Source organism: Diaporthe batatas (genome assembly GCF_019321695.1).
Source record: "Diaporthe batatas strain CRI 302-4 chromosome Unknown Contig00002, whole genome shotgun sequence".
NCBI lineage: Eukaryota > Fungi > Ascomycota > Sordariomycetes > Diaporthales > Diaporthaceae > Diaporthe > Diaporthe batatas.
The window spans coordinates 1,352,385-1,379,055 of record NW_025408549.1 but is presented as its reverse complement, the minus strand read 5'-3'; the positions used below and the strand labels follow the sequence as shown (position 1 = coordinate 1,379,055).

The 26,671-nt window shown below is 48.6% G+C and overlaps 5 protein-coding genes across 5 annotated transcripts; 4 read left to right on the top strand and 1 right to left on the bottom strand.

Annotated features, from left to right (window-relative positions):
• Positions 1 to 4,906: 4,906 nt before the first annotated feature.
• Positions 4,907 to 9,993, top strand: KVR01_001514 (uncharacterized protein). Its single transcript, XM_044782492.1, has 3 exons — positions 4,907 to 8,186; positions 8,266 to 8,718; positions 8,959 to 9,993. Exons 1-3 carry the CDS (start codon positions 5,588 to 5,590, stop codon positions 9,891 to 9,893), a joined length of 3,987 nt encoding a protein of 1,328 aa, XP_044649469.1. The 5' UTR covers positions 4,907 to 5,587; the 3' UTR covers positions 9,894 to 9,993.
• A 1,622-nt stretch (positions 9,994 to 11,615) lies between these two features.
• Positions 11,616 to 13,153, top strand: KVR01_001892 (uncharacterized protein; the record flags this gene model as incomplete). The annotated part of the gene is made up of 4 exons (XM_044784086.1): positions 11,616 to 12,105; positions 12,259 to 12,607; positions 12,690 to 12,990; positions 13,055 to 13,153. The coding sequence occupies 4 exons, from the start codon at positions 11,616 to 11,618 to the stop codon at positions 13,151 to 13,153; spliced, it is 1,239 nt and encodes a 412-aa protein (XP_044649847.1).
• A 298-nt stretch (positions 13,154 to 13,451) lies between these two features.
• On the bottom strand, positions 13,452 to 18,141 carry KVR01_001544 (uncharacterized protein; the record flags this gene model as incomplete). The annotated part of the gene is made up of 5 exons (XM_044790280.1): positions 13,452 to 16,027; positions 16,243 to 16,468; positions 16,523 to 17,482; positions 17,544 to 17,825; positions 17,875 to 18,141. The coding sequence occupies 5 exons, from the start codon at positions 18,139 to 18,141 to the stop codon at positions 13,452 to 13,454; spliced, it is 4,311 nt and encodes a 1,436-aa protein (XP_044649499.1).
• Positions 18,142 to 18,753: 612 nt separating this feature from the next.
• On the top strand, positions 18,754 to 20,492 carry KVR01_001701 (uncharacterized protein). Its single transcript, XM_044781599.1, has 5 exons — positions 18,754 to 19,135; positions 19,194 to 19,312; positions 19,368 to 20,137; positions 20,204 to 20,341; positions 20,405 to 20,492. Exons 1-4 carry the CDS (start codon positions 19,078 to 19,080, stop codon positions 20,331 to 20,333), a joined length of 1,077 nt encoding a protein of 358 aa, XP_044649656.1. The 5' UTR covers positions 18,754 to 19,077; the 3' UTR covers positions 20,334 to 20,341; positions 20,405 to 20,492.
• A 2,240-nt stretch (positions 20,493 to 22,732) lies between these two features.
• On the top strand, positions 22,733 to 26,025 carry KVR01_001760 (uncharacterized protein). Its single transcript, XM_044784097.1, has one exon. The coding sequence runs from the start codon at positions 24,101 to 24,103 to the stop codon at positions 25,427 to 25,429; it is 1,329 nt and encodes a 442-aa protein (XP_044649715.1). The 5' UTR covers positions 22,733 to 24,100; the 3' UTR covers positions 25,430 to 26,025.
• Positions 26,026 to 26,671: the final 646 nt, after the last annotated feature.

Genomic DNA, 26,671 nt, shown 5'->3' with positions numbered 1-26,671 from the left:
ATAAAATTTATTTAATAAAAAGGTCCTATTTAATAGTTGATTACACCTAAGTAGCTTAGATAATTTACCTTTTTTAAGCTATAATAATAATAGTAGTATTATTAATTTATTTTTTTTAAACTTAATACCTAAATAGCTTAGATAATTTATTTTATTATTAAAAGCTAGTTAGTAACTAATTAGTATTAATTAGCTTAACTTATATATAAATAGGTAGGTAAAGTAGTATATATTAATATTTATTAAAAGGTCTACCTAGTAGGCGCAAAAGCGCCTAATTAGGTTAGCCAGACCTTACTAACTAAGCAGTTAGCCCATATATATACACAAACCACTATTAACCTAGCTTATAGTAGCTAATCCACTACAGCCTACTATTCCTATATACTTTAATATAAATTAATTTATTAAAAGTTAAAATTATTATAAATTATAAATTATTTAATTTTAATATTATTAAATATTATATATAAAGTTATTATATAATTTAAATAAATATAAATTAATTAAAATAAATAAAAATAAAGTTATTATTCTTTTAAAAAATATATATAAGTTTTAATTCTACTTAAATAAATATTTATTTAATAAACTTTAAAGACTATTAGTTTTATAAATAAAACTATTTAAAAGTAATTATTTAACTAACTTATTAAATTAAAAGACAACCTTTAAATAAAGTAACTATACTTTATTATTTAAATTTATAATTTTAATAACTTTATAAAAAGAAATAGTTATTAATAATTAAATTTATAATTATATAAAGCTTTAACTATATTATATTTTTCTTTTATATTATATAATTATTTATTTCTTTCTTTTAAAGCTTATATATAAAATCTTTAATAGCTTTATATATATCTTTATAATTCTTTTAAAAGAAATTTTAAATCTACTTTTTTATTATACTTTTTATATTATTAAAAGTTAATAATTATTAATAATAAAAGTATAAACTTAAAGGAAAATAAATTTATTATACTCTTTCTTTATATTTTTATAAATTACTTTTAAAACTTTCTTTAAAAGTTTTAATACTTTATTATAAAAGTTTTAAAATAATATATTATAAATTATTTTTTATTTTAAGTTCTTTTAAAATTAATTATATACTTAAATAAAAGTTATAATATTAACTTTATAAACTTATTTAATAAAGGTTTTATTAATATATATATATATATATATATATATATATTTAAAGGAATAATTTTAATTAAACTTCTTTTAATATAATTTATTTATATAATAACTATTTTAAAAACTTAATTTTATTATATAACTTTTATAATATTAATATTATTATTAAAATAATACCTCTTAACTTTATTTATATATTATAAAATTAAAGTTATAAATATTTATTATATTATAATTATTATTATTAATATTATATTCTTTTAAGTATTAAATTTTAAATATTTATTATTATATAAAGGTATTATATATATCTTTAAATATATATAAAATAAAAGTAAAACTATATAATTATATAAAATAAACTTTTATTTTAGAAAGAAGTTATTAATATTTAAAATAATTAATATATTTTAAAAAGTTAAAAGATTATAATTTTAATTTAAAAAATTAAAATTTATAAGAATTTTAAATTTAAACTTAAAGGCTTTTTAAATTTAATTTCTTTTAAAAATATTAAAAAGTTTAAAAGAAATTTAAATAAAGTTAAAAATTAAATAAAGTTATAATAATAAAGCTAATATTTACTTATTTAATAATTATATCTACTTATTTAATTCTTATTAACTACTTATCTAATATTAATTTTTTAAGTAACTCCCTTATATTTATAAATATCTTTTAAGTTAATATTAAAAGACCTTATAATATAATTTCCTTCTCTAATTTTTAATACTTTTAATATAAACCCCTTTTATACCCCTTCTATACCCCTTCTATACCCCTTTTAAAACCTTTTACCTTCACCTTTTAAGACTTTTTACCTTTATCTTTTAGGCCTTTTAAACTATATATATTTAAATATTAATTAAGTATTTAAATATTAACTAAATATTAAAAGGTTAGAAGTTTAAAGTATTAAAGGGCTAAAAGGGGTATTAAAAGGTTAGAAAGAGTATAGTCTTTACCTTTACCTTCTTAACTTCTAGCCTTCTAGTATTTAGTTAGTATTTAAATACTTAGTTAATACCTAAATATATATAACCTAGAAGGTCTAAAAGGAGTGCTAAAAGGAGTGCTAGAAGGGGTATTAAAAGGGGCACTAAAAGGGGTTTAGAAGAGGCTTATATTAAAAGTATTAAAAATTTAGAGAATTTTAATTAAGTATATAGTTTTATATAAACCCTATATATAAATTCTTATATTAGGTAAGTAGTTAAAAAAAATTAAGTAAGTTAATATAATTACTAAGTAAGTAGATATTAACTTATAATAATATAATATAATTAAATAAAAACTAATTATAAAATTATAATTATAAATTTTTAACTTTATATTTAAAGAAGTTATATTTATATATAATATAAAAATATTTATAATTATTAAATTTAAAATATTTATTATTATAATAATATATTAAAAATATAAAAGAAATTTTAAAATTAATATTATAATAATAATTATAATTATTTTATTTATTAATATAATAAAATAATTTTATTTAATATAATAATTATTTTTTTATTTTAAAAATTTATAATAAAATAAAAAATATTAATTATTTATTTAAATATTTATTTATAATTTAATTAATAAATTATTTTAAAATTATATATATTTTTATATAAAATAAAAATTTATTAATAATTATTTAATATTATTAAAACTTTTAAAAACTATATTATAATAATTAATTATATTATTAAAAGTTTTAATTATTTAAATATAAAAAAATTAAATTTAATATCTTATTTTTAATAATAATATTTTTTAAAATAATTTTAATTAAACTTTTTTAATAACCCTTTTTAATATAACTCTTTATTTTATAATTAACTCTTCCCTTTACTTTAATTAAATTAAAACTCTCTTACTAAGTCTTAAATACTTACTATTATATAAAGGCACTATATATATCCTTAAATATATATAGAATAGAAGTGAAACCACACTATGCAGACTGCTTTACGGCTTTCCGTGGACATGGTGGCTACCACATTCCGGATTCTTTACGCAAATGAAGCAGCACCAGCTGTAGAGACTAGCGCCACCATCAAGAAGATCGGAGGGACATCTGGAGCTTGAGCTTCATCGCCGGCCTTCGTTCCGAGATACTGAAGATGCTGTTCCTGGACATTGTGAATAGGAGACCTTGGAATGTACTTCTTTTGTGAGGTTGTCTACAATGGATCCTTGTAGCCTGAGAGCGGACACTATGGTGAAGATTGTCCAGTTCTTGTCGTTTGCAGGTTGTTCTAGGCCGAGACAGAGCAACCCGTATTCGAGATGCATTTGTACCGTTAATTCTTAACCAGCCAGCTGATTACCGGACGCCAGTTGCTAGGTTTGCTGCACCTTCTCCCCGGTAGGCTGAAACAGCAGCAAATGCAACCGAGGGGCTGCCTTCACTTATGGTTGTGTGTGCCTGGCGGAATCAAGGCTCACCCTACTTAAGTAGTGATGAGTTTCTTGAAAATTCTGGCTAGTGCCTAGCAGCAGGTGGTGTGCTGTGGTGTGCTGTCCGGCAGGGTGTTGCCTGCTGGCTGTGGCATAGATTCCGGTCTATGTTGGAAATTGCCCAGCAGTGGCAGAGCTATAAGAAGGCAGTAATAAGACTCGTTGTGAGCCTTGTTGCCTTGGTATTGGAGCTTGCTAGGCTACTCCGTACCAGGTTCGGAGAGTACCTAGGTACCTAGATATCGATAAGGTTCCACCTCGGTCACTACCCTTTGACGTCATCACAGGGGATGAAGATGTACGGTATGCTGTCGTTGCTCTTTCTTGCCCAGAGCTCAGGAATGGCTCGAGGAACACAAGAATGTGCTCGAGAGGGCCTAGGTACTGGCCCAAGCAAGTGAAAGCCAGGCACTCTGCGACGGCTTCTGCAGGCTATGGCTGAGCCTGCGGGTAAAGAGCCGGTCTGACACCTGGAGAGGGGGCGGGGCAGAAGGCGAGCGGGACATGTGAAGTACCATGTCCTGCGCCCCGCCTCTGTGATGGAAAAACCACAAGCGGTCACAGGGCTCTTTGGGGGGGGGGGCTTATCTGCCCAGGTGTTGTCTGAGACGAGCCTTGGTGATTGGGCAGCGAGCTCACCCGTGGACTCGTCGCTGCCGCCATAGCCAGCCAGCCCTATGGTCCTCCTGGGCTCCCCATCAGCCAGAGGCGGCCAAGCCTCGTGCAGCAGTATCCTCGCCGCCCCCCGAGATCGAGCTTTCTGTACCGCATCCACCGTGCTAGAGATGTGGCAGAGCAGGAGGCCATCGGACATCGGACATCCAAGGCTGTGTGGACTCTGATCTGGATTCTGCAGAGTGGTTGCATATGCCATGCAGCAACAAGCCACCCTTGTCTCTGTATGACAGGCCCTCTCACCAAAACAGCACGCAGATGGTGTGGAACCCTGACCTGGAGCTCCACCCGCCTTCCATGTTTCCAAAAAAGCATATGCCGGGACAGATCACCCAGGGGACTGGGGGGGAACACAAGAAACCAGCCGCCCTCGAGGCCAGCAAGAGAGGCCCGCCCCAAAAATAGTGGACTTGTCTCCGAGCTGGGCCATTTTGGCCCAGGCCTGGGGGCATGGGGTCCGTCTTACACTCTCAGCCTCTGTCACTTGGGCATGTCTGCGTGTGATGTCCAGCTGTGCATGCAGGCAGAGGCGCTAGACCTCTTGCTGTGGTGGTGCATGCCATGGCCACAGGTTCTACATGGTTCTGTTGATGTCGTCAGCTGTGAGCCCATCCACCATGCACCATCCCACATCCCACTGTGTTGTGCGGATCCCTTGCACCACTAGACCACATACACACCGGGCTGCATGCGGCACAACAACTTGCAGAGCACCTGGGCAGTCTCATCAAGAGCAGTCTGGAGGGCGGTCGGTCCCCTCGCTTCGCCCCGACTCCAACCGCCCTAGCTCGGCCCTGTCTCGTGGCCTACGTCCCTAGCAGGACCCAGCCAACCTACCGACAATCGTCCTTGTTCAACCACATGGGCAACAAACAGTCACTTGGGCCCATCATCTAATGCTAGCCTCGTCTGGTGCTGGCCAACGTTTCCCCTGCGAACCCGCCAGCCAGATCCTGGACGGGGGGGACTCGACGGTCGGTTGAGTCCGTCATCCTGCCAAACGCCCGCCCAGCCATCTTAATTTTGCACCCAAAAACCAGCCAAGCACTTCTGGCACTCCAGCAACACGCCCCCCCCCCCGCCGCCCGCCAGCACCAACACCAATACCACCCACCTGTTCTCCCGAGCTGACCTCATCCGGCCTTTTGGAGCCCATCTTCTCTCCCGAGTCGTTTCCCCACCTCATCTTATACATACTTAAGTATATACACAGCCTTCCCCATACCACCTGCTTCTTATCCTCCACCCACCCCTGCTTCTCGTCCTCACCTCGTCAAATCCTCACCCCGTGTGCGCCCGCATCTGGACCCCCAAGATGCCTGACACGGTCTACCGCGAGTCCCGCAGCTACGTGCGGGAGCGCGACGACCCGGATTCCGACGACGATCGCTACAGGGCACCCACCGTCCGCCGCTACAAGGTCACTCAGACCCAGCGCGCCCCGGCCCCTCCCCCGCCCCCGCCGGTCGAGCATGTAGAACGGATCGAGCGCACCGAGCGCGTCGTCGAGGGCGACTTTGTCGAGGATGATCGTCGCTCCAGGTTCTCCACCCATTCTCACCATCTGCACCCCGGCCGCTCATCCGGCGACTTGGTCGAGGTCGATACCACACGGCGGGTAGAAAGGACCTATCTGCCCGAGAGGCCGAGATCCGCCTTCGATCCGCCTGCCCAGAGGAGTACACATGTCGTCGAGAAGGTCACGGAAAGGGAGCGAGGCAGATCGCCAACACCCGAATTTTACGACATAAGCAAAACGAGGAGCGTTGTCCACGACGACGGCCGTACTGTCTACGAAAGGGAAAGGACCAGGGAGGTCGAGCGCGAAGAACCGTGGCCCGCGGAACGCCAGCGTACCACCGTCGAGACAAAACGCGTGGTTGAACGTGACGACGACCGCTGGTATGACGACCGAGGGGACCGGCAACGAACAACTGTAGAGAAGAAGGTTGTTGAGCGGGACGCCGACCACTGGTGGGACGAACGTGAGCGCCCTAGGGACCGCGAGCTCGTCTACGAGAAGACAAAGGAGATCGAGAGAGACCCGGGCCCGACCTCCCCGCGCGACTGGGACCGCCATTCGCACTCTCCATGGGACCGTGATAACGTCGACGTCCGGGTCGAGAGACGCACTGAGAAGCGCGACGATGGCGTGGACGTTACCGTACAGCGCCGCGTCGAGGAGCGCCGTGACGAGACACCTTACGGCCAATTAGAGCGGTACCGTAAGGAGACCGAGTACTACGAGCCGGCACCCCCAGACCCCGCCCCAATCATCATCCGCCAGCGCGCCCCGGAGCAGAGGATCATCGTGCAAGAAGCTCCTGAGCCAGCGCCCATCATCGTCCCCTACAGGCAGCAGCAGAATACAGTGGTGGCGCGGCGGGAAGAGCCTCGCGAGGATGAGTACTACTACCGCCGCAGGGAAACGGACAGGTATGGCGATCGTCGTGATGATTATACTGTCGCTGAATATCGCCGTTCGCACTCAAGAGACCGCTATTCTGACGGCTATAGATCTGACGATGACGACTACTACGTCAGGAGGACAATCATCCGGCGTCAACGGAGCAAGTCGCCAGAGCATCACCACAAGCTGCACCTGGCAGAGGGTGCGGTGGCTGGCGCGGGTCTGGCCGCTCTTGTGGCCTCTCGGCGCAATGGCGACGGTGACCCTCCGTCAGGTCGGGGCCGCAAGGTCGTGGCTGGAGCCGCCCTGGGGGCCCTGGGCACAGAAGTATTCAAACGCGCGCGCTCAGCTTACAATGAACGTTATGGTGATGACGATGATCGCTACCGGGATGACTACAGGCGCGGTCGATCACGGTCGCGCGGCGGTGACTACCGTGACTATCGTGAGTACCGTCGTGATGACGAGTATGAAGAAGAGCACGACCGCCACCACAAGATCAAGACCGGGCTCGGGCTCGCGGCAGCGGCCCTGGCTGTGGCTGGAGCAGCTAAGTACTACCAATCCCAGAAGATCGAGAAGGAGGAGCTGCGCCGCGGACGCAGCCTCCACCGCTATGACAGCGACTCGGGTGGCAGCTACTACAGCCGCTCCCGCAGCAGAGGGCCGGGAGGGCGGTCACCGTCTCGAGGCTCAGGCGTCGCCAAAGCCGCGGCTGGGACCGCTGCCGTCGCAGGCCTAGTTCAGCACTTCCGAAGCAAATCCCGTGCCCGCCAGGCTGGTGGGTCCAAGTCGCGCTCCCGTTCGCGCCTCCGCACCGGCGCCGAGATCGTTGCGGCAGGGCTCGCCGGCGCAGCGGGCAAGAAGCTGTACGACCGTTCCAAGGACAAGAAGGAGGAGCGTGAAAGGGAGCTCTCGGATGAGGAACATGAACGCGAATATCGGGAGCGGGAGCGGTCCAGATCTCGGAGGGATAGGTCTAGATCGCGATCCCGCTCCAGGTCGCGTAGCAGGTCGCGCTCTAGACCCCCCATCCCGACATCTGCCGCAGCCGCTGATCCTGAGCTAGGTTTGGTTGAGTATGGCGGCCACCCCCTGTACTCCGACCGAGATGGACCGGGTTACGAGTCGGCGGAGGACAGGAGAAGGCGGCGCAGGGAGCGGCTGGCGAGGCAGAGGTCGCAGTCGAGGGGATTAGATTCCGACGATGGAGTATACGATGCGAAAGAGGACAAGAAGGATAAGAGGGCCAGGAGCAGAAGTCGCTTCAGGGACATGGCTGCTGGTGCTGCTGCTGCAGGTGCCGCGGCAATTGGGTTGAAGAAGTATGGGGATGCCAAGAAGGATAAGGAGAGGGCTGAGTCGAGGACCAGGGAACTGAGCAGGGAACGATCGAGAGAGAGGTCCAGAGATAGGGAAGACAGGGAACGTGACAGGGAGGCCAGGGCGAGGGACCGCGCTGAGAGAGACAGGGACCGTAGGGAAAGGGACAGAGACCGCAGGAGTGAGTGCAACCTAGCCAGGCCGACTGGTTGTCAAGCATATGTTCTTGCTAGACTCACATCTCTAACCACTTCTGTCAGGTTACGAGGATTCCATTGCGGGTGGACCTCAAGACGCCTATGACGCGCAACGGCCTCCGTCTCCACCGCACGCATCCGGCGGTTACTTCGACCCTCGGCCACCAGGTCCCGCTCCTGGCACCGACACATACCAGCAGGGTTTCACACAACATCCTAATATGGCCTCTACGAACCTTCACGACACGTATACGCCGTACAACCCTCAAGAATACCAACCTTTCCCCCCGCCGCCGCCACCACCAGGGCCCCCGCCAAATTCTGCATCGACACCGACTGGAATGCCACCGCCGCCAACGGGAGGGTACCGGCGAAACGACCCGGATCATGTGAGTAGTGAAATATCTGATTCTTCTGTCAACGCCAATGTCAACTTAAAGGATGGGGACCACGGCCACGACCGTGAACACGGGCGACCCAATATTCGCCGCGAAGCTGAGGGTGCGTCTGGTCTCGGTAATATTCCTCCTCAAAGCACAACAACACATCAGGCGCAGGCACCACAGTCTTCTGGGCCCAGCCAGCAACCACCTTCGTCGGACACCAGGAAGGATGGCGGAGGACCTGCGCCTTTGGCCTAAGCGGGCTCCGCATTTTTCAAGATGATACTCTCTCACTCTCTCTTTGGAAGCCGACTGGGCCAACATCGGGTTTCGATCTGCGTGGTAACTAACAACTGTCATTTCTCCTACGCAGATGGTGTAAAGAAATCTCGGAACCGCTCGTCATCCCGGGACAGGGCGCCATCAGCACCCTCCTCTGCTTTGTCAAAACCTGGACAACGTACGCCCTCGAGATCACCGTCCCCGACTAGAACACCGTCTCACGTCCAATGGGTTCCGCTGTCACCACAATCCTCTCAGACACTGCTCCGTCACCGAGCTACCAAATCACGTGAAAATATAGACGATGAGGTCGGCGCAGCAGATGACAATGATAGCGCCGTGGTACCGGCTCCCCGACGCTTCCGCAAGCGCCGGCGCAACTCGGACCCAAGCGCCAACCGCCCGGTGGTCGGCAGACACCGAAACGGACTGCCCGAGTCTGACCGGTCCAGCTCCGAGAGCGAGGACGAAGTTGAGGTCCTCCCCGACCGCTTCGACAACTCAGGGCGGCCCATCGACCCCAACGCCCCGTCCAGCTCCAGGAGCGCACGAGTCCGGGGCGGGTGGACCGAGCGGCGCGGTGACTTCGAATATCGCTCTCCGCGTCCGGGAGGGACACAGGCCCGGGGCATGTGGAGCGTCGGTGGGACAGACCCGGACCAGGTCGAGAGAATTATGCAGGATGTCACGGGGCTCATCGGTGATGGCCCGCCCAAGGGCGTCAGCGGCTGGATAGGACTAGCTGGGCGGTTGCTAGGGAGTGGTATTCTTGGTGCTCACGGTCTCCCTGGTGCACATGACGACGAGCATGCTCACGACGAGGACGACAAGGGCCGTCGGGGTGGCGGTGGAAGGAGCAGGGATGTCGGCAAAGTTGGATATGGGGGCAATGGAAGTGAGATCAGCCGCGACGAGAGGGGCAAAGGGAGACGGAGGATAGACGACCATGATGAACTGGACGAAGTTGACGAGGATGACGTGATGCGGATGGGACAAAGGCGGCGAAAGAGGCGTGAGGTGGAGTAAGGGACCACCTACGCGCTTTCGTCTGTCCTGGTAATGATTTGATGACACCGTCTTATGATATTTGCTTTTTTTAATCTACAATATCATCTTGATCTTATAATTTAGTAACTTCTCTTCCTTCTTTTTTAAAAAAATATTTAATTATATTAGTAAGATTACTTAAAAGTAATTATTTAATTTATTATATTAAATTAAAATATAACTTTTAAATAAAATAATTATATTTTATTATTTAAGTTTATAATTTTAATTATTATATAAAAGAAATAACTATTAATAATAAAATTTAATATTATATAAAAATAAATTTTTATTTTAAAAGTTATTAATAATTAAAATAATTAATATATTTTATAAAATTAAGAAATTATAAATTTAAATTTAAAACTTTATATTAAATTTAACTTTTATAAAATAAAAATATTAAATAAATTTAAAATTATTTTTAAAAATAAAATTAAATTAAATTATAATAAATTAAATTATAATAAATTAAATTATAATAAATTAAATTATAATAAATTAAATGATAATAAATTAAATTATTTAAATAAAATTAATTAAAAGTTATAATTATAAATTCTTAACTTTATATTTTAAAATATTATTTTAATTATATAAAATAATTTTATTTTAATTTTATTATTATTATTATTTATAAATCTATTTTTTTAAAATATTAAATATTTATATTATTTTATAATTTATATTATTTTTATAATTAAATTAAATATTTTAAAATTTTAATAATTTAAAAAATATTTTATAATTTTTAAATTAATATTTATTAGAATTTAATCTTTAAAAGCCTATTTAAACTATTTATATTAAGTAATATATTAGGTAGTAATATAAGGAATCTTATTTAAAGCTACTTTTATCTTCCTTTAGTAAAGCCTATGTGTGTTAGTACTAGTTAAGACTCCTAAGCCAGACCTAGTATGACCAATAGTGATGCCGCAATTTCCAAGGAGCTAATACAGAGCAGCACCATACCTGAATCAAGATATATCATGAGGTTGTGATTAACTCGCTGGGATCTGGGTCAAGGCGGTAGACTGCAGGTCGTTCCACCAATGCCGCAGTGCCCGGGGGCTGGACGGAGCAGGGCTAGACGGCAAACGTTAAGGCGTTGGAATGACAATGACCGCCAGGGTTGTTGAGGAGTCGAACTTTAGCAATTGTGGTGCACAACAATCAACTGTCAAATATCTAAACCTACCTAGTACCTTATCGCGATCATCGGTGGTCCGTGACGACTCGGCCAAGTGTATAGAGTGGCATTCACGCGCAATGAAAACCTCAGTAAGTCGCCGATATCCAAATACAACCTGCAGCACGGCCTCAAATGTGTGCCAAACCCAAATCTGCAATCTGTCTCTTGAGAGGCGAGTATTCTTGCGTTGTTTTCTATGATTGCCGGGGCACCGCTCAACACATATCACAATGGGCCGGCACTTGTGCGGGGCGCGGCGCAGCCAACAGCTGCATGGAGTTCTATCAAATTTTTGTCATTGGAGGAGCCCAGGAGGACTTCAGCCAACACAACAAGTGCATTCATTGTCTTATCGAGACCGTGAATTTCAACGCGGCATCTACGTCTCACTCGTGGCCTGTCCCATCGCAACGCGAAGGCCATAAGCAACGTACTTAAACGACATACCGAGTCTCGCTTGTAATCACACTCGCCTCTTCCCCGCTGCAAGGCCTGTTGCAGCACAGATGGCCTCGCAGCCAGTAGCAATCGCCACGGTCGAGGAGGGCTTGCCTGACCAGCCTGGCTCCGAGGCAGACCAGCCTTCCGAGCCATACACTGTCCTGACAAAGCTAGAGCAATGCTGCATCCTCGCCATGATTTCCTACGCCTCCTGGTCCGCGAACCTCAGCACCTTTATCTTCCTCCCGGCCCTGAAGCCCTTATCTGAGGCTTTCGAGGTTTCTGTTGACAAGATCAACCTTATCATCACCGTGTATATGGCTGTTGGAGCCGTGGTGCCGCTCTTCGTTGGGGATGCTGCAGATATCCTTGGAAGACGTGCGGCGTACGTCATGACGCTGTCTGTACTTGCAATAGCGAACCTTTGCCTTGCATTAGCTGATTCGTATGAGTATTTTCTGGGACTAAGAATGCTACAGGCCGTTGGACAATCTGGTAAGAGAACTAGATTAGATTCGTCCCAGGTGCCTGCCGTCTTGACATTGACGAACCGAAGTTTGCAACAGGTGTGATTCTTATCGGCTATGGCATTGTCAGTGACATCGCCTCGCCAGCAAATAGAGGGTCATATATGAGTGCCGTGTCTTTTCTGTAGGCCATGATCTCACCTCTCTACAAACCCTTGGAACCCTTGTCGCAGAAGCTAAGAACCCCAAAGCATTACCATAGGACCAAGTCTTGGACCTGTGCTAGGAGGTGCCTTGACTTACGCTGCTGGGTGGACATGGATCTTCTGGCTTCTCACGATTGTGACCTTCTCAGGTCTAAGTCTCATTGTCTTGTTTCTGCCAGAGACAAATAGGGGCATCGTGGGAAACGGTTCAATACCACCAGCAAAGATTCTTCGGCTCCCGCTCCCATTCACAGCCTTCATGCAGCATCATAAGGTTGACACGAAACCAAGAGTTGGGTCTTCGCGCATTCCTAATCCTGTTCGGTGCGTTAAGGTCCTGTTCAGAAAGGACAATGCAGTCGTTGTAGTAGCGTGGGGCCTGATGTATGCCGTGTATTCAGCGTGAGACACATGATTTTGCGCACCAGCTAGTCCTTGGCACGAGACTAACACACAATCATGGCAGCCTCACAGCAAGCCTTTCAACACTCTTCATTGAGATATACGGCCTAACAAAATGGCAAGTTGGTCTCATCTATCTACCTTTCGCGCTCGGTGGGACTGCCTCGACGCTCTTCTCAGGAAAGCTGCTCGATGGCTCATACAAGAACGCCCGCACGAAGCTCGGGTTGCCGACCGATCGTATCAAAGGTGACGATCTGGACAACTTCCCAATCGAGAAATCACGTCTGAATGTCATGTGGATACCCATGGCCCTTGTATTTCTATGCACGGCGGCCTACGGATGGGTCCTACAATACAAGCAAGTATGCAATTCTGAGGTCTTTTCCAGCGGTCTAGCGCAAACGATTGACCACTTGTTTGGCTTAGCACATCGCAATATCTATGGTACTCCAGTTCGTGACTGGAATGGCCCTGCAGATCAACTTCAGTGTGAGACCCACTCCACCCCAGATCCTGCTCAATTAATGAGAGGGGTCTGATCTGACACTCTGCGGACAGACATTCAACACTTTACTCGTCGACATCAACCACAGGGCGCCTTCAGCTGCCAATGCGTCCACGAGCTTGGTGCGGTATGCATTCTCCGCGGTAGTAGTCGCTTTCTTGGAGGATATGTTCCAGTCGATTGGGATCGGCTGGGCGTTCGTTCTGATAGCGGGTTTTATCATCGCTGCTGTTGGTCTTCTTCTACCAGAGTACTGTTATGGACTCGATTGGAGGCAGGCGGCGGATGGTGTATCTTCTCGCTCATCATAACCCTCGACTAGCCTCGAGACAAAGCTGCACATCTCACTGCGACGACCTCGCCATTCCCTGGATACAGTAGAGATGTTTCGATACTCCACAGACTGCATAGCCTCAACGCTTGTTCATTGGCCCAGTCGCCAGGAAACACGAATAGTTCCTTCGCTGCGCCATGGGGCCCGTCCGACGCGACACCTACCCTGGCAAGTGCTCTTGATCTCATGTTTCTTTGAGTCCTTGGGTGCAGGGTGGATGACTTCGTGGACTCAGATGTCCATTGGAGACCCTTAGAGCAGACGGCAAAGTCTTTGGACACATATATCAGGCGGTCCCCCCATACCAGCCCAAGCGGAAGTGAGACGTCATGACACAGCTCGGGCAGGATTCGGTGCATCTTGATTGTAGATGAGATGCCTTCTGCCTCTCCATCCGATCGGACATGAAGCGCCAAATCAGCTGTGCTCACGAAGAACAAGGTCATATTTCTTGCTCTATCGCGGGCAGTGGATTTGTGCAGCAGTAAGCGGGAGTTGTCTTGAGAAGGAAGTATTTGGCCGAACCGGACGCTGCTGGACTGAATCTGCACGTCGCCAGGTCCTCGTGGCCATTGGATTTCGAAATTGACTTGCTCGACCAGATTCCAGTCCAGGATTGTGATTTTGTGCACATCAAAGCCGAGAAACAGCGTGTCGTTGGTTGGATGGAGCACCCACTGGAAAGTAACAGAGCCGAGCTCTCTCGACGTTTCAACCGAATAGGAAGACAGCGATATGGTGTGTATTTGCGACGAAGTATGCACCAGAATGTGACTCGCCACGCGCTGGAAAAGTAGCTGTGTGATTTGGCCTTTGGCCAATTGTCGCATCGATATTGACGCTATCTGTTGGTATACCGAGGTGTCGGCCCCGTTGGCTGATTTGTTGAAGACAAGAAGCTGTTTGCTGAAATCTGAAACGCATATGTGACTGCCGTCAATGCTCCACACGATATGTTCTATCCCGAATTTCGCCCGTGATGCATATAGGGTAGCGATTCTTCCGGCCTTGATGTCATGCAGCCTGACGACTCCTTTCTGGGTGCCGTAACAGTAGAGGTTTCCGGTTGGTGACCCAGCCAGTGCAGTGATTGGGTCCACCGCTCCAGGGAGGCCAGATGATCTCTCTGACGCATGCGACATGGAGTATTCACTGGCTGTATCGACGTCTCCGGACCTCTCTGCGTGCCTAACCAATGCGTTCGGCTCCCAAGCATTCACATGGAAGCCTCTGCTATCGTAGAAACGCTTGGCATCGGGACTGAATGCGAGGCCAAAGACCGCCTCTTCGGAAGATAATTGACACAGAAGGGAGAATTTCTCAGTGGTGAATAGCTTTACTCTGCCGTGTGCATCACCGGTCACCAACAGTTCGCCATCGGTGCTGATAGCCATCTTGGATGCCTCAACAGACAGCTCATCGTAGGTGTCCTCGTAGGGTGCCCATCTGAACAAAACCCCTTCGACCGTAAGACCCAAGACTTCAGGCTGGCACGGGTGCCATACGAGCTCGCGTAGCTCACGAACCATGGAACCGTCGTCTTTGCGTCGGACATGCCCAATATGAGTAGGACCTTCTAGTTCCCACACCGAAGCAGGGTGACGGCGGTAGCCGACGGCAATCATGGTTCCGTCTGGACTCAATGCCATATGACTAGCTGAGTTGGTGAAATGCTGCTCAAGCCCGAACTCTTCCAGGTCAGCGATGACCTCCCACGCTGGCACAGCCTCACGTAGATTGAGAGTGCGGACTCGACGATCATCTGAGCCGACAAGTAGCGTCGAGTCGTTGTTGGTGAACAACATTGCCAAAAGCCTCGTCTTCGACTCCACGCTGTTGACGGACAAGATACATTCCCCCGTATGAATGTTCCAGATCCTTGTCGTATGATAGCCGTAGGATGCCAGCAGTGACGCTTTGTTGTTCAACTGGACTCTGTCCACACGCTCTCCGTGCTGGATGGGACTGCATCCTGTTTCTCGGAAATCCGAAGCCTCGTATAAGTGGATATTCCCAGGAGCTGCCAGCACTGCGAGATTGGATCCAGCGGTCTGTATCGATGAGGCGAACGACTCAGGTACCGTAATACGCGCAAATATGTCATCCCATTTCTCTGCCATGTTTCCAACAATAGACAAGGCTTCTGAGTTCCCGAACAGCTGATGGATTGAGGACCCCTTAGGACAGAAAGGAGGAATAGTTTGGTAAATGGTGTCCGGTCTACGGCGCAGGAGGCTACCGTATCTGCCCATGACCCTGAGTAGGTCCACTGACCAGCTCGAAATCAGCTCTTGTTCGGCTATATCAAGAGTCGAGTTTTGTCTGTTTTCTCGTGCAAGCTTGTAGAGATCCTTGGAGGTCTGAGCGAGCACCCTCAGGTGTCCTATGGCTCCCAAGGCATGGATCCAGGTGAGAACCCAGCTGCCTGTGAGGAATCGTTTTAGTGTAGACAGAGTTTCTTCATCCACTGGTGTAGAATGCAGTAGATGAGTTGACCACGCGTCGGCAGCATAATCCAGGAATTCGGGAACTTGATCACGGCCAAGCTTTGCCCTTAGACCTGTCGACATGAGACAGCGCATCGAGCTCAGGAACAGGGCTTTGTGCGAGGCCGGTCCATTGATTCTGAACTCTGACTGCTCCTTGGTCGATAGTAGATACTCCCGAGCAGAGAAATGAATCATGAGCGCGTTTCCCTCATGGCCACAGTCGCGAATCCACAACACAGGTTCTTGATGGCATGTGCGAGATCCAGTATTGCGGGAGCGTCCTCACCAAGAACATGGCCTATTTCGGATACTGAAAGGACACGTATGGTGCACGTTAAGGTCTGCAAAATTTTCGTAGCCAGTGCTCTGTCGTGAGGGTTGGATATGTTGTCCATAGCAGAAGCCATGCGGTCATACAGTGCTTCCATGCCTTCGGGTATTTGATGCAGTATTGACTCGATGTCCTCTAGTGTATGGCATTGATTTACACGCTCAACAACCAGTCGGGCCCACTAGAACGAAATTCAGCCATCCAATACGAATGATTCTGGAACTTGAGGGCTTACTAGGAAGTTATTTCGAGACTTGTCCACGATTTGTTGCTCTAGTGCCTCCTTCACCTCGATGGAACCCGGCACCCTGAGTTTCTGACAAACGTCGATTCCAATGTCCTCCAGATGGCCATCAATGTTGAGTATCGAGAACTGGATATTTGAAGGACGTCTGTTTAATGCGTCGATGACATCTGCATTGTGCCGGCTTGAAAGCAGTAAGCGAATCGGGGAAGAGGATGTGATGTCCAGAAAGGTTCTGATGGCGCCTCTTGGAGACTCTATTTCATCCAAGCCGTCGATCACCCAGTATAATGGCTGTTCCCAAGTCGATTTGAAGATTGTGGCCTTGAAAATGCGGTTCCAGATGATCTTCGCGTCAACGATCTCGAAGTCAATGCCCTCGTCTTTCAACTCAATCAGCTGGCTAGTCAGTTCGGGGAGGGCCTGCGCGATTTGGAACGCGAGTGATCGCAGCAAGAACCCCATAGTCCTCTTCTTGCGGTCTTCGTGTCGAACGAAGAAGTACTGACAGCGGTATCCGCCCTGGACTAAGCTATTAATAATAGTTGAAGCGAGAACGGACTTCCCCGTGGCGGCTCCACCATTCAACCAGAGCACGCTCAGTTCACCCTGAGCACCTCGCCACTGGAGATAAGTCTTGTCCTTCTTAATCCAGTTGTTGGTATCGTCTGTCCACTGATCTCTGAAGAAGATGTAATCCAGTTCAGGAAGCTCTGAAAGTGCCAACATAGACTTCAACTCGAGACCTGCTCTTCGTTCCGAAACCTCCGGCTGCTGGGCATTTTCCTTTGCGATGATCCTTCCAACAAGTGATTTCAGGACATTCCTAATGGCTATGTAGTTGGGGTCCTGTGGTCCTTCGTATTTGCAGACGCCGTGGTGATCCGCGATCAGTGCTTTAGATACTTCTCCAGGATAGCCCAACACAGACGATTCCTTTTCCAGTACCATCTGTCATTATTATCAGCATCATGCCCTTTGTCTTATGACATTAGGTATAGAATGAACTTACAACTTTAGCACTTTTGATTCTTGTAGGCATTGTCTCGTAGAATGACACAATGTCCAGTAGTGGAGCGATATGTCGAAATTGCTCGTTCAGTTTCTGCAGCGTGAGCGAGTTTCGCGACAGCTCTGCAACGTATTGCTTTGAGTTTATCCTGATCGAATCCAGAATCCGGTTCAGTGTTTGCGCCAGTGCCGCTCCTCGATGAGGGGTTGCAAGAAAGGTGATGGCTGTGATGGCTTTGATAATTGACTGGTACTTTGGGTCGTTTTGCCCTTGGATATACGCCTGTCCTCGGTTAGTAGAGCTCAGTTTCCTTAAGGTCTATTATCATTACCTCTTTCATAACTAGGCCTCCCATGCTGTGAACCACAAATATTATGGGCACTTTCCCCATATTCAATTCCTGCATGTCCGGATCTTTGCCGTATCTCAGGTCGAACAGTAGGTCTTTCGCGAAGTCGAGCAGCGTCAAAACACATTCCCGGTCTTTTGGAATGACGCATTGTACCCAAATGTCAGTATCCTGGCAAGGCATAGATCCTGCTCCAAGGGCAGGAAGGTAAGTGGCCAGAATAGCTCCGAATTCCTGTTCTTGGTCCATGTCCACTTGCTCGTCCCACCGAGGCCATGGATGAACACGATATCGACCTTGTGGCCATTGTTAGGTGTGTAAACAACGTTTAGTCCAAGGGGTCCAGAGTCGGCATGCTGTCTACTCGGTGATGGGTCACGCGACCGATTAGTCGCAGTGAACACTGTTGAGATAGCGAGGGAGTCCCTTGGTCCGGCATCTCGAACTGGGGGTGTAATGAGATCGTCTGGAGCCAAGCTGTGCTCATCTGCGGTGTCTGATTTCCTCCGCCAGCCAGTGATATTTCTGAGCTGTGACATCTGTTAGCCTAGAGTTATTACATATAATGTTGCCGACCCGCAAGGAAGAACAAACCATCTCAAGTTCCTTTCTAGAGGCTGGCTATCTTTGCTTGTACTAGTTATATGAATAGCTTGTATACGAGCGAATTTCTTGACATGAGGGAGCAAGTTCTAGGATCCTGCAAGAGATGCGGGGAGGACCCAAAGGTTGCATGCCGCCACCAGAACTGGTTGGTTTGAAGGATCACACCAACAAGCATCAAGAGGCGCAGCTTGTCAGCGGCATACCACCCTTCTCGACCCAGCGCGGGTTAATTATAGCAGGTAATTGGTAGCACAGGACGTGCAGTTTCAGGTCGAATCCCGCAGGCGCCCCTCATTTTCCGTCCGTTGACCCATTCTCTCTCTCACCTGCAATTGTCATACTTTATTTGATATTGTTGATTCGTTTCTTCTTCCTATATCTATTGCAGAGCGTACGACTGCACTGGTGGTCTCTAATCAGGACTTGTACATGCCACAAGCGCGCACATCGCAGCCACAGAGTACCATAGCTTCCCTGGCTTCAAGACACCCAAGCGCAACAGGAAGTCGAGTATATACATCCCACTGGACACAAAGAACTGTGGCTCTAGTCTGAGCGCAGGCCCAACGTACAGGCAGGATGTCATGGGCAACGGATATCGACGGGGATTTCGCCCTCCACAATGCTGTCATCGAAGGCACGGTATTTCAAATCCAATCACGGCGCAGCAAGCTAACTTCGGGGCTTTCATGCAGTGATGCCAAAGGGTACACAGATTGTTTCTGCCGAGACCTGGGGGCTTTCAGCTTGGACCAAGACAGCAAAGATTACAACCGAGCTCGCTGACGGAAGTGCGCAGCGATACTTCCTCAAGGTACCGTCCCCTCGGGTCCAAGGAGGCTCTGCCAATGCTTAAAAAGGATCTGCAGTGCGCGAGCGGGAAACTGGCCAAGATTCACATGTGGGGCGAGCATTACTCTGCCACGGTGATTCAGTCAAAAGTGCCGGGGTTCGGGCCCGAGCCAGTTGGTAAAGGAGAGTTCATAGACGAGGTTGGGAAGCAGGTCTACTTCTATCTCCAAAAGTATTATGACATGGACGTGCAGACACCGCCTGACCCGGCCGGGCTAGCCACCGCAATTGCAGAGCTTCACACCAAGGTGACATCTCCCAACGGAAAATTTGGCTACCCGCTGGTCACAGGCCGCGGGAGCGTAGACCGCACGGAGCACTGGAGTGACAGCTGGGCAGACCAGTTCACATACCTGCTCAAGGACCTCATCAAGCTCGACAACCAGGTCAACGGGCCATGGCCTGAATACGATGCGGCATGCAAGCAGCTGACGGACGGCGTCATCCCGAGGCTGTTGGGAGCGTTGCAGGCTGACGGCCGCGAGATAACGCCGGCTCTTTGCCACGGCGACTTGTGGGAAGGCAACGTTGCTACCGATATGGAAACTGGAAAGGTCATCATTTTTGATCCGGACGAGTGCATGTACGCGCACAACGAGATTGAGTTCGGGACGTGGCGGTGCAGCTGGGCCACACACTTCAAGTCCCCAACTTACATCCAGCGCTACCTGATGCAAGTGGAGCCATCGGAGCCGGTCGAGGAGTGGGAAGACCGTAACAGGTTGTACTCGATCAAGGCCGCCATCTGTGACTCTGCTGGTCACAGAGGGAGCAGATCACGAACTATGTGAGTGAGGCTTCCGGCTGAAACAATCTCGTGGTCAAATGACTAATGACATTGTTCATTGGGAAGAGCATATAACGATATGTTATTTCTCTGTGAAAAGTACGCACCTCTTGGCACATTAGAACGCTACGACCCGGAGAAGGACATTAGTGTGACGGGAATGGTGGAGGCATATGACATACACTCTGGAATATGAGGCAGCAGGTAAGATCAAGGCGGTACCTTAAACAGTACATTGAACTATCCTATTGAATCTGCTTCTTGAAGAAGGAACTCAATCATTCAAGCGGCACAAATTCTCCCTACTTTACAATCCCAAGGTCTAGACATTCAATCATAGTTTTCATACTCCTCACTTTTATCCACATCCAATCCTATCATACATATATATATAACATGAGGCTATAAGCACCTATTATATTATAACTATTATTACTAATAATGTATTGTTTCTAAGTGCTAGGTCTTGAGTGCTTACTACCGTATGAAGGCGCCATGTATGTCCTTAAATGTATATGAAATAGAAGTAAAACTATATACTTTATAAATGTCTTGGGCTTACAGCGGCTCGAAACGATACCGAGCTTGTCCGTGGATCTTTCTGAGGCTAGTGGCCAACATGCAATAATCGACTCAGAGGGTGAGAGGCTATGCAGTAATAGACAATTCACCGGATCGATTCGCGGGGTTGGAGAGGAAGAGAGAGTCCCAACGCCCAGAGAGCATTAGCTGTTTGCGATACATCCCCCGAGTGGGTTGTTAGGGCTTAATTGGCCCAGGCGGTACCGCGAGACCTGGGCCTTAGAGCGAGAGCGAGTGCACGTGGGATGACTTGGCTCCCGACTCATATACACGTGCCGTGCCCAGCCCGCGCATTCTCATCACAGCACTGGCCTGCCTTGCGTGGTGCTCGAAGCTCCGTAGGTAGGGCAGGCCATACGCAAGCATGATTGGTATCATTATTGCGGAAGATGGTTGGTGGGCCGGCCGGTGGGTCATGGCACGAATGAGCCTTCGTCAGGCCATCAACACTCCCAGAGCTCTGGTGATGGATTGGGTGCGGGCTGTACCTTGCGGTTTTGAGTGGGCGGAGCCTCACTATGCGTGCCGCGGGCCGCCGCGTTGCATGATGACGAGGGTGCTTATTAGGGCGGCCCCTTTCCACCCCCTGAAAGTCCAAGTCCAGTGCCGGGCTTGGATATTAGGCGTAGGCGCTGGAGATAGCAGCAGCGTTGGGTGTGGGATACACTCAACCCTTTACTTTCGGTTGTTGGATCTGACAAGAGAAGGGTTCCTCTTGGCTTGCATGAGCAGTGTGTAGAGTTCTGGAACTGCCGCGGGCAATCAACGAGCGTGAACAAGATGTTTATTAGTGGCTTGGACGAGACGGTTCGTCTTGAGTCGATGACAAGCATGACGCTGGCAGACCGGCAGACTGGGAGCACATGGTAGGTGCCTGAGCATTGATGGATGGGGCAGTCCTGTCTATGTGAAATGTTTCGATCTTCGCTGCAGAGGAGATCATGTCTTGGATATGTCTTGGATCGATCTGGCAAGCCCGAGAAGGGAAGGGGCATGAGGATGGAAACCAGCGGCGGTGCGTGGGCGAGCTAGGAGAGTGAGGCTGGATGGATCGTCACCAGGGTGTCGGGTCCAGGGGGGGGGGTTGAAAGGCGGACGGGCTGGAGGGACGGATGAGGGCCTGCCCGGGCCCGCCAGCTCGAAACACACGTGCAGGGAAGGCCTGGGCCTCGTGCACGGGCTGGGCTGGTTGATTAGCATATTACTGTGTACTCCGTAGATAGTCTGTCAGTCTGTCTTTATGTCCTTGTCGTCCATGCGACAGAAACAAGAAACCAACTGCCGGGCAGACAGACAGGCAGATTGGCAGAGCGTGTCTGGCTGTCTGGCTGTCAGCCTGTCAGCCTGTCAGAAGCTGCACCCCGCGGCGACTTGCTCGGGGGAAATGGGCATGTGCTGCAGGTGTCGTCCTAGCCCAAGACGGCTGCACGTGCGATGAGGACTGCTGTACGCCGTGAGGCTCTGGCCCAGGTGGGACTGCAGCCCTCAAAGCGGCGCAGAGGCAGCTAGGGCGAGATGTGGCGCGGGTATCTTTCTAACGCATCGGGGCATTGTTGGTGCCCCGGAGCTGCTAGCAAGCGACCGAGCGTGTCAGATCTCCCATCACGCAAGCCCGATCCCGGGATCGCGAATCCACAGCTGGCCAGGGCTAGTGTAAAGTGGACCGCGGAAACGGATTTCTCAGCGTTCGGACACGGAGGGATTCGTGTCTTGCAGTACATTGTGCCTGCTCGCATGGGGGAGTTGGGCCGAGCGGCCCTGCAAAGCTAAGCTCCGAGAGCCAGGACTTCCTGCCTTCCTGCCTTCGTGTCCGTCTCGACGCCATTTGTGCTAGTGCTAGTGCTAGTGCTGGGGGCCTGGGGCAGGAACGATGATGGAAGACTGGAGCTTATTTTTCTTCAGCCTGCCAAGCAAGGGCCTCCAGATAGATGCACAGTAGGCACAGTAGAAAAGAAGAAGGAAGGGAAGGGAAGGAAAGGGAAAAAAAAAACGGTGGACCACAACAGCCTTTCTGCACGGTCGTGGCCATCACCCAAGCGGCACGAACCTTGGAACATCATGATTCATTCATACAGTCCACCGCCCCCGACAGGCACAGGCATAGGCACAGCTCACAGTCTGCTTTCTGGAATCGCGACGCGCGCCTCGGTCCTGCATCCTGCCTCCTGCCTCCTGCCTCCTGGGGGGCCCATCACCGCGCCCAGATTCGTCCAGCCAGCCGACCAGGCCCCAATCGAAGATGCACCACAGTACTCCGTGCCCGCCTACCTAGGTACCTAGGTACCTAGGTACCTAGGTATGTAGTGTAGAAAAGGTAGACAAGCTGGCTCGCCTGTGCCGAGCAGCCCGGCGCCCCCAGCATGGGTCCTTTGGTAAGTGGACGGTTATCACGCAAGAGCTACTGTGGCACTTCCAAGGTTTTTCCAACAGGAGCAACAACGGCCTGTGGCTACACCAGCCCCCCGGCGTTGCACCCCGCTGCAGCCCATACTACTATGGCATATAGCACCTACCTAGGTGGGTAGGTACCTAGGTACATGCGCGGTACCTCGTCGCGCTCAGGGTCCCGGCATCTGAGCATTTATCTTTCTTTGTTGCGCACCCAGCACGCGGAGCAATTGACTTGGACTACCTGCCTTTGCTGCTTCTCTTGCCTGCATCTGGAAGGGGTCCCCTTCTCCTCCTGTGTCCTGGGATCCTCACACTTGACTCAAGACCGCCAGTGCCGAGTACGCCCATCGATCTGACTTCTCAATCTCCCACCCTCTCTCCGTAATCTCCACCGCCTCTCCCGGCGCCAACCCGTTCACGTTTCTACACTACGGCTTCCACCCTTCCATCCACCATCCCGTCCCACCCATCGCTGACCTGGTCCTCCTGGTCCTCCTGGACAACCCCCCCCCCGGTCCCCTGCTCTTCTCTGACAATCTCGACCCCCGGCCGCCCTATGATTCATCAGCCCGTCCTCCCGCTATCTAAGTACAATCTGACGCGGCAGAGATCCAATTTATTTTGATATCAGATCTCTTACACGCACTATCTCTTCCCAAGCTCCACCACCCTCCCCTTTCACCATGGGGAGCTGAGCGTCGACAATATCTAGTGCTCGTGCTCGCACCTACATCTATCTCCCCTTTCTGTCGAACGAGACACTGCGCCGCCTGTTTCTTCTTATTCACACTCTTAGCCAGCTATCGTCTGGGCATCGTGCCTGCGAACGAGCTGTCGTTGTCCAACACCTTCTCAGAAGACCACTCTTCTGCCAACTCCTGACGATATATACAAATAACAACACCAAACCGGTCGCGCCTCCCAAGGCAAGTCTACGGTCCATTAAACCGAACGCGTATCAAACAACAGTCATCTTTACCACCGTCCAAAATGACGGGCCCTGTACATAACAGCGCTGTGTTCATCCTGGGACAAGAGCAGCATGCGCCCGTTGTTCCTCCGCTCTCACCTCCGTCCCCGGTCACGCCCAGCAACGGCCCCGAGCTGTGCATGCCCATCGAAGAGCTCACCCTGGACAACGACATCATCCTTGCTGGTCCGGCCTCTCCTTCCCCCCCAGAGACACCATTCACCCCCAGAACCTCGGAATTCGACGGCCAGTCCTCCTCTTCAGAGCTCTTTGATGATAGGCTCGCCAGCGCAATTCACGTCCTGAACACGGAAGCCACCTCTCTCGCCTCTCTCACCCACCTCTACTCCAGTGATTCCGTGGCCCGGGTCGCCTTCAATTCCGCCGTCGACATCATCACCTCCCGGCAGAGGGCGCCGTCACGTGGCAAGCTCGTCATCATCGGTGTTGGCAAGTCCGGCCACATCGCGCGAAAACTCGTCGCTACCTTCAACTCACTCTCCATCCACGCCTCCTTCCTGCATCCTACCGAGGCCCTCCATGGCGACCTCGGCCACGTTGGTGACGATGACACTCTCATGCTCATCACCTTCTCCGGCAAGACACCCGAGCTGAGCCTTCTCATGCCGCATTTGGACGCGAGGCTTCCCCTGGTTGTCCTCACTGGCAAGACTCTCGACGCACCCGTCGTGCTAGAGAGAGAAAAGCAGGCCTCTGCCCCGACGATCCTGCTGCCCGCGCCGATTCATGAGAGCGAGACTGTGAGCTTTGGCGTCTCTGCCCCTACCACGAGCACCACCATGGCGCTGGCTGTTGGCGACGCGCTCGCCCTCACATGCGCGCGGGAGCTCAACCCCATGGCTGGCGGTGTGGCTGCCATCTTCGGCAGCAACCATCCCGGCGGCGCCATCGGCGCGACGTACAAGAAGCCCCAGACGGTCCGCGACGTGATGGTCCCCTATGAGGACATCACCTGCCTGTCAGGGTCGCAAGTCCAGGTGGGCGGAGACGTCCTGAAGGCGGCGTACGTGTGCAAGACGGGCTGGCTGCGCGTGGGTGAGGACGCCGTCGTCAGCCCCTGCAGGATACGTCGGATGAGCTCCGCCGAGCTCGCCATGGGCCTGTCGCAGATGCCCTGGCTAGCTGTCTCGCGGGCTGCCTTCGTCTCGCTCGGGGCCGCGACGCCGCTCAAGGACGCGGGCGACTGGCTCCGCGCAAACATGGAGAAGCCTCGCGACTTGCTTGAGGACGAGGATGTCTGCACCCCAGAGTCAATTGTTGCGGTGCTGGATGACGGCGATATCGTTGGCGTGATGGAGGCGTCCGCCGTTCTTGAGGCAGCTTTGTGACAACCAATGAGTCATCACTCACCGTCAACGAAGTAATGAGGACGCTGTTTGGGAACATGATTTTCTGGTCATTTGGGGGCCGGGGCGGCATTGGCATCGCGAGCACACACACCACTTCGTCCTTCAGGGGTTACGCGGGACGGCATTCAGTGAGAAAACATTTGCAAAATTAAGGGCTCGGTCTACCGGCCCTAGATCACACTTCATCAGTATTGCGAGCGAACGCATCATTTCTTCTGTTTCCTTGGTGTGGGCGTTTTTCTCTGTGCAGAGACGGTTCGGATTGGGTTTTTTGGGGGGATACCATAGCATGTACGCGTCCCAAAGAAGGACTGCGAAAGATTCCATGTATCATCGATTAGGCGAGATCTAAACGACGGTTAGAATTCGCGGATTGGATATCTGCGTGGCTCACTCGTGCGTCCCTTTCGAGGCCATCATTCAGTGCGGATGAGACTAAATGGAGGACTAACCGCTGGTGTTCCACCGCATTCCACATTCCAACTGATATCTATGGCACGTGGGACTTGTATATTAAAATCAAACTCAGCCACGAGGGAAATGTTCGTGCCAATACAGTCAACTGATGCCATGTATACCTATGTAGATCCTGCAATACTGCCAGTACGCACTGTGAGGCTCAGCCAATAAAATACTAACTGATCACAAACCAGTAACCCGGGTTGTTGCATTCTATAATACAGACATTTGTTGGCTACGAATATATAAATGGAAGAACTCTGAGAGCCCAGAAATCCGAGCAAGCGAGTGGCAAGTCGGAAGACCTTCAAGTGTCTCTTCCATGCCAATAGAAGCTTGTGCCAAATCCCGTACTCTCACGGCAGACGGGCACCTGGTGAGTATCGCTCCACTCATCAGCACAGAACGAGCTGCTCTGTACATGAGCCTCATGGCCTCGACCATCCAGAAATGCACTTGGAGGTTTCCTATTCTCTCTATGTTTCGACTGTGTACATCAGAGAGACCCACAGATGTGGTCGATGTCCCAAGTCTATGCATACTACAGTCAATTCTAAGCCTAAAAGTACAGGACACCCTAACTGGGTATCAATATTAAACAGACCTCGACCATAGAATGCTGGACATGGATTCTTTTCCCGATCTTTGAGTGTTGACATTAATCACACAGTTTGGACGAGGGGTGAGCAATTTGTCCTTATGTTCACTTCTACATTAGGTGCCCAAACTTCCGCTTTCCTTATATAGTGTTTATTCAATGTA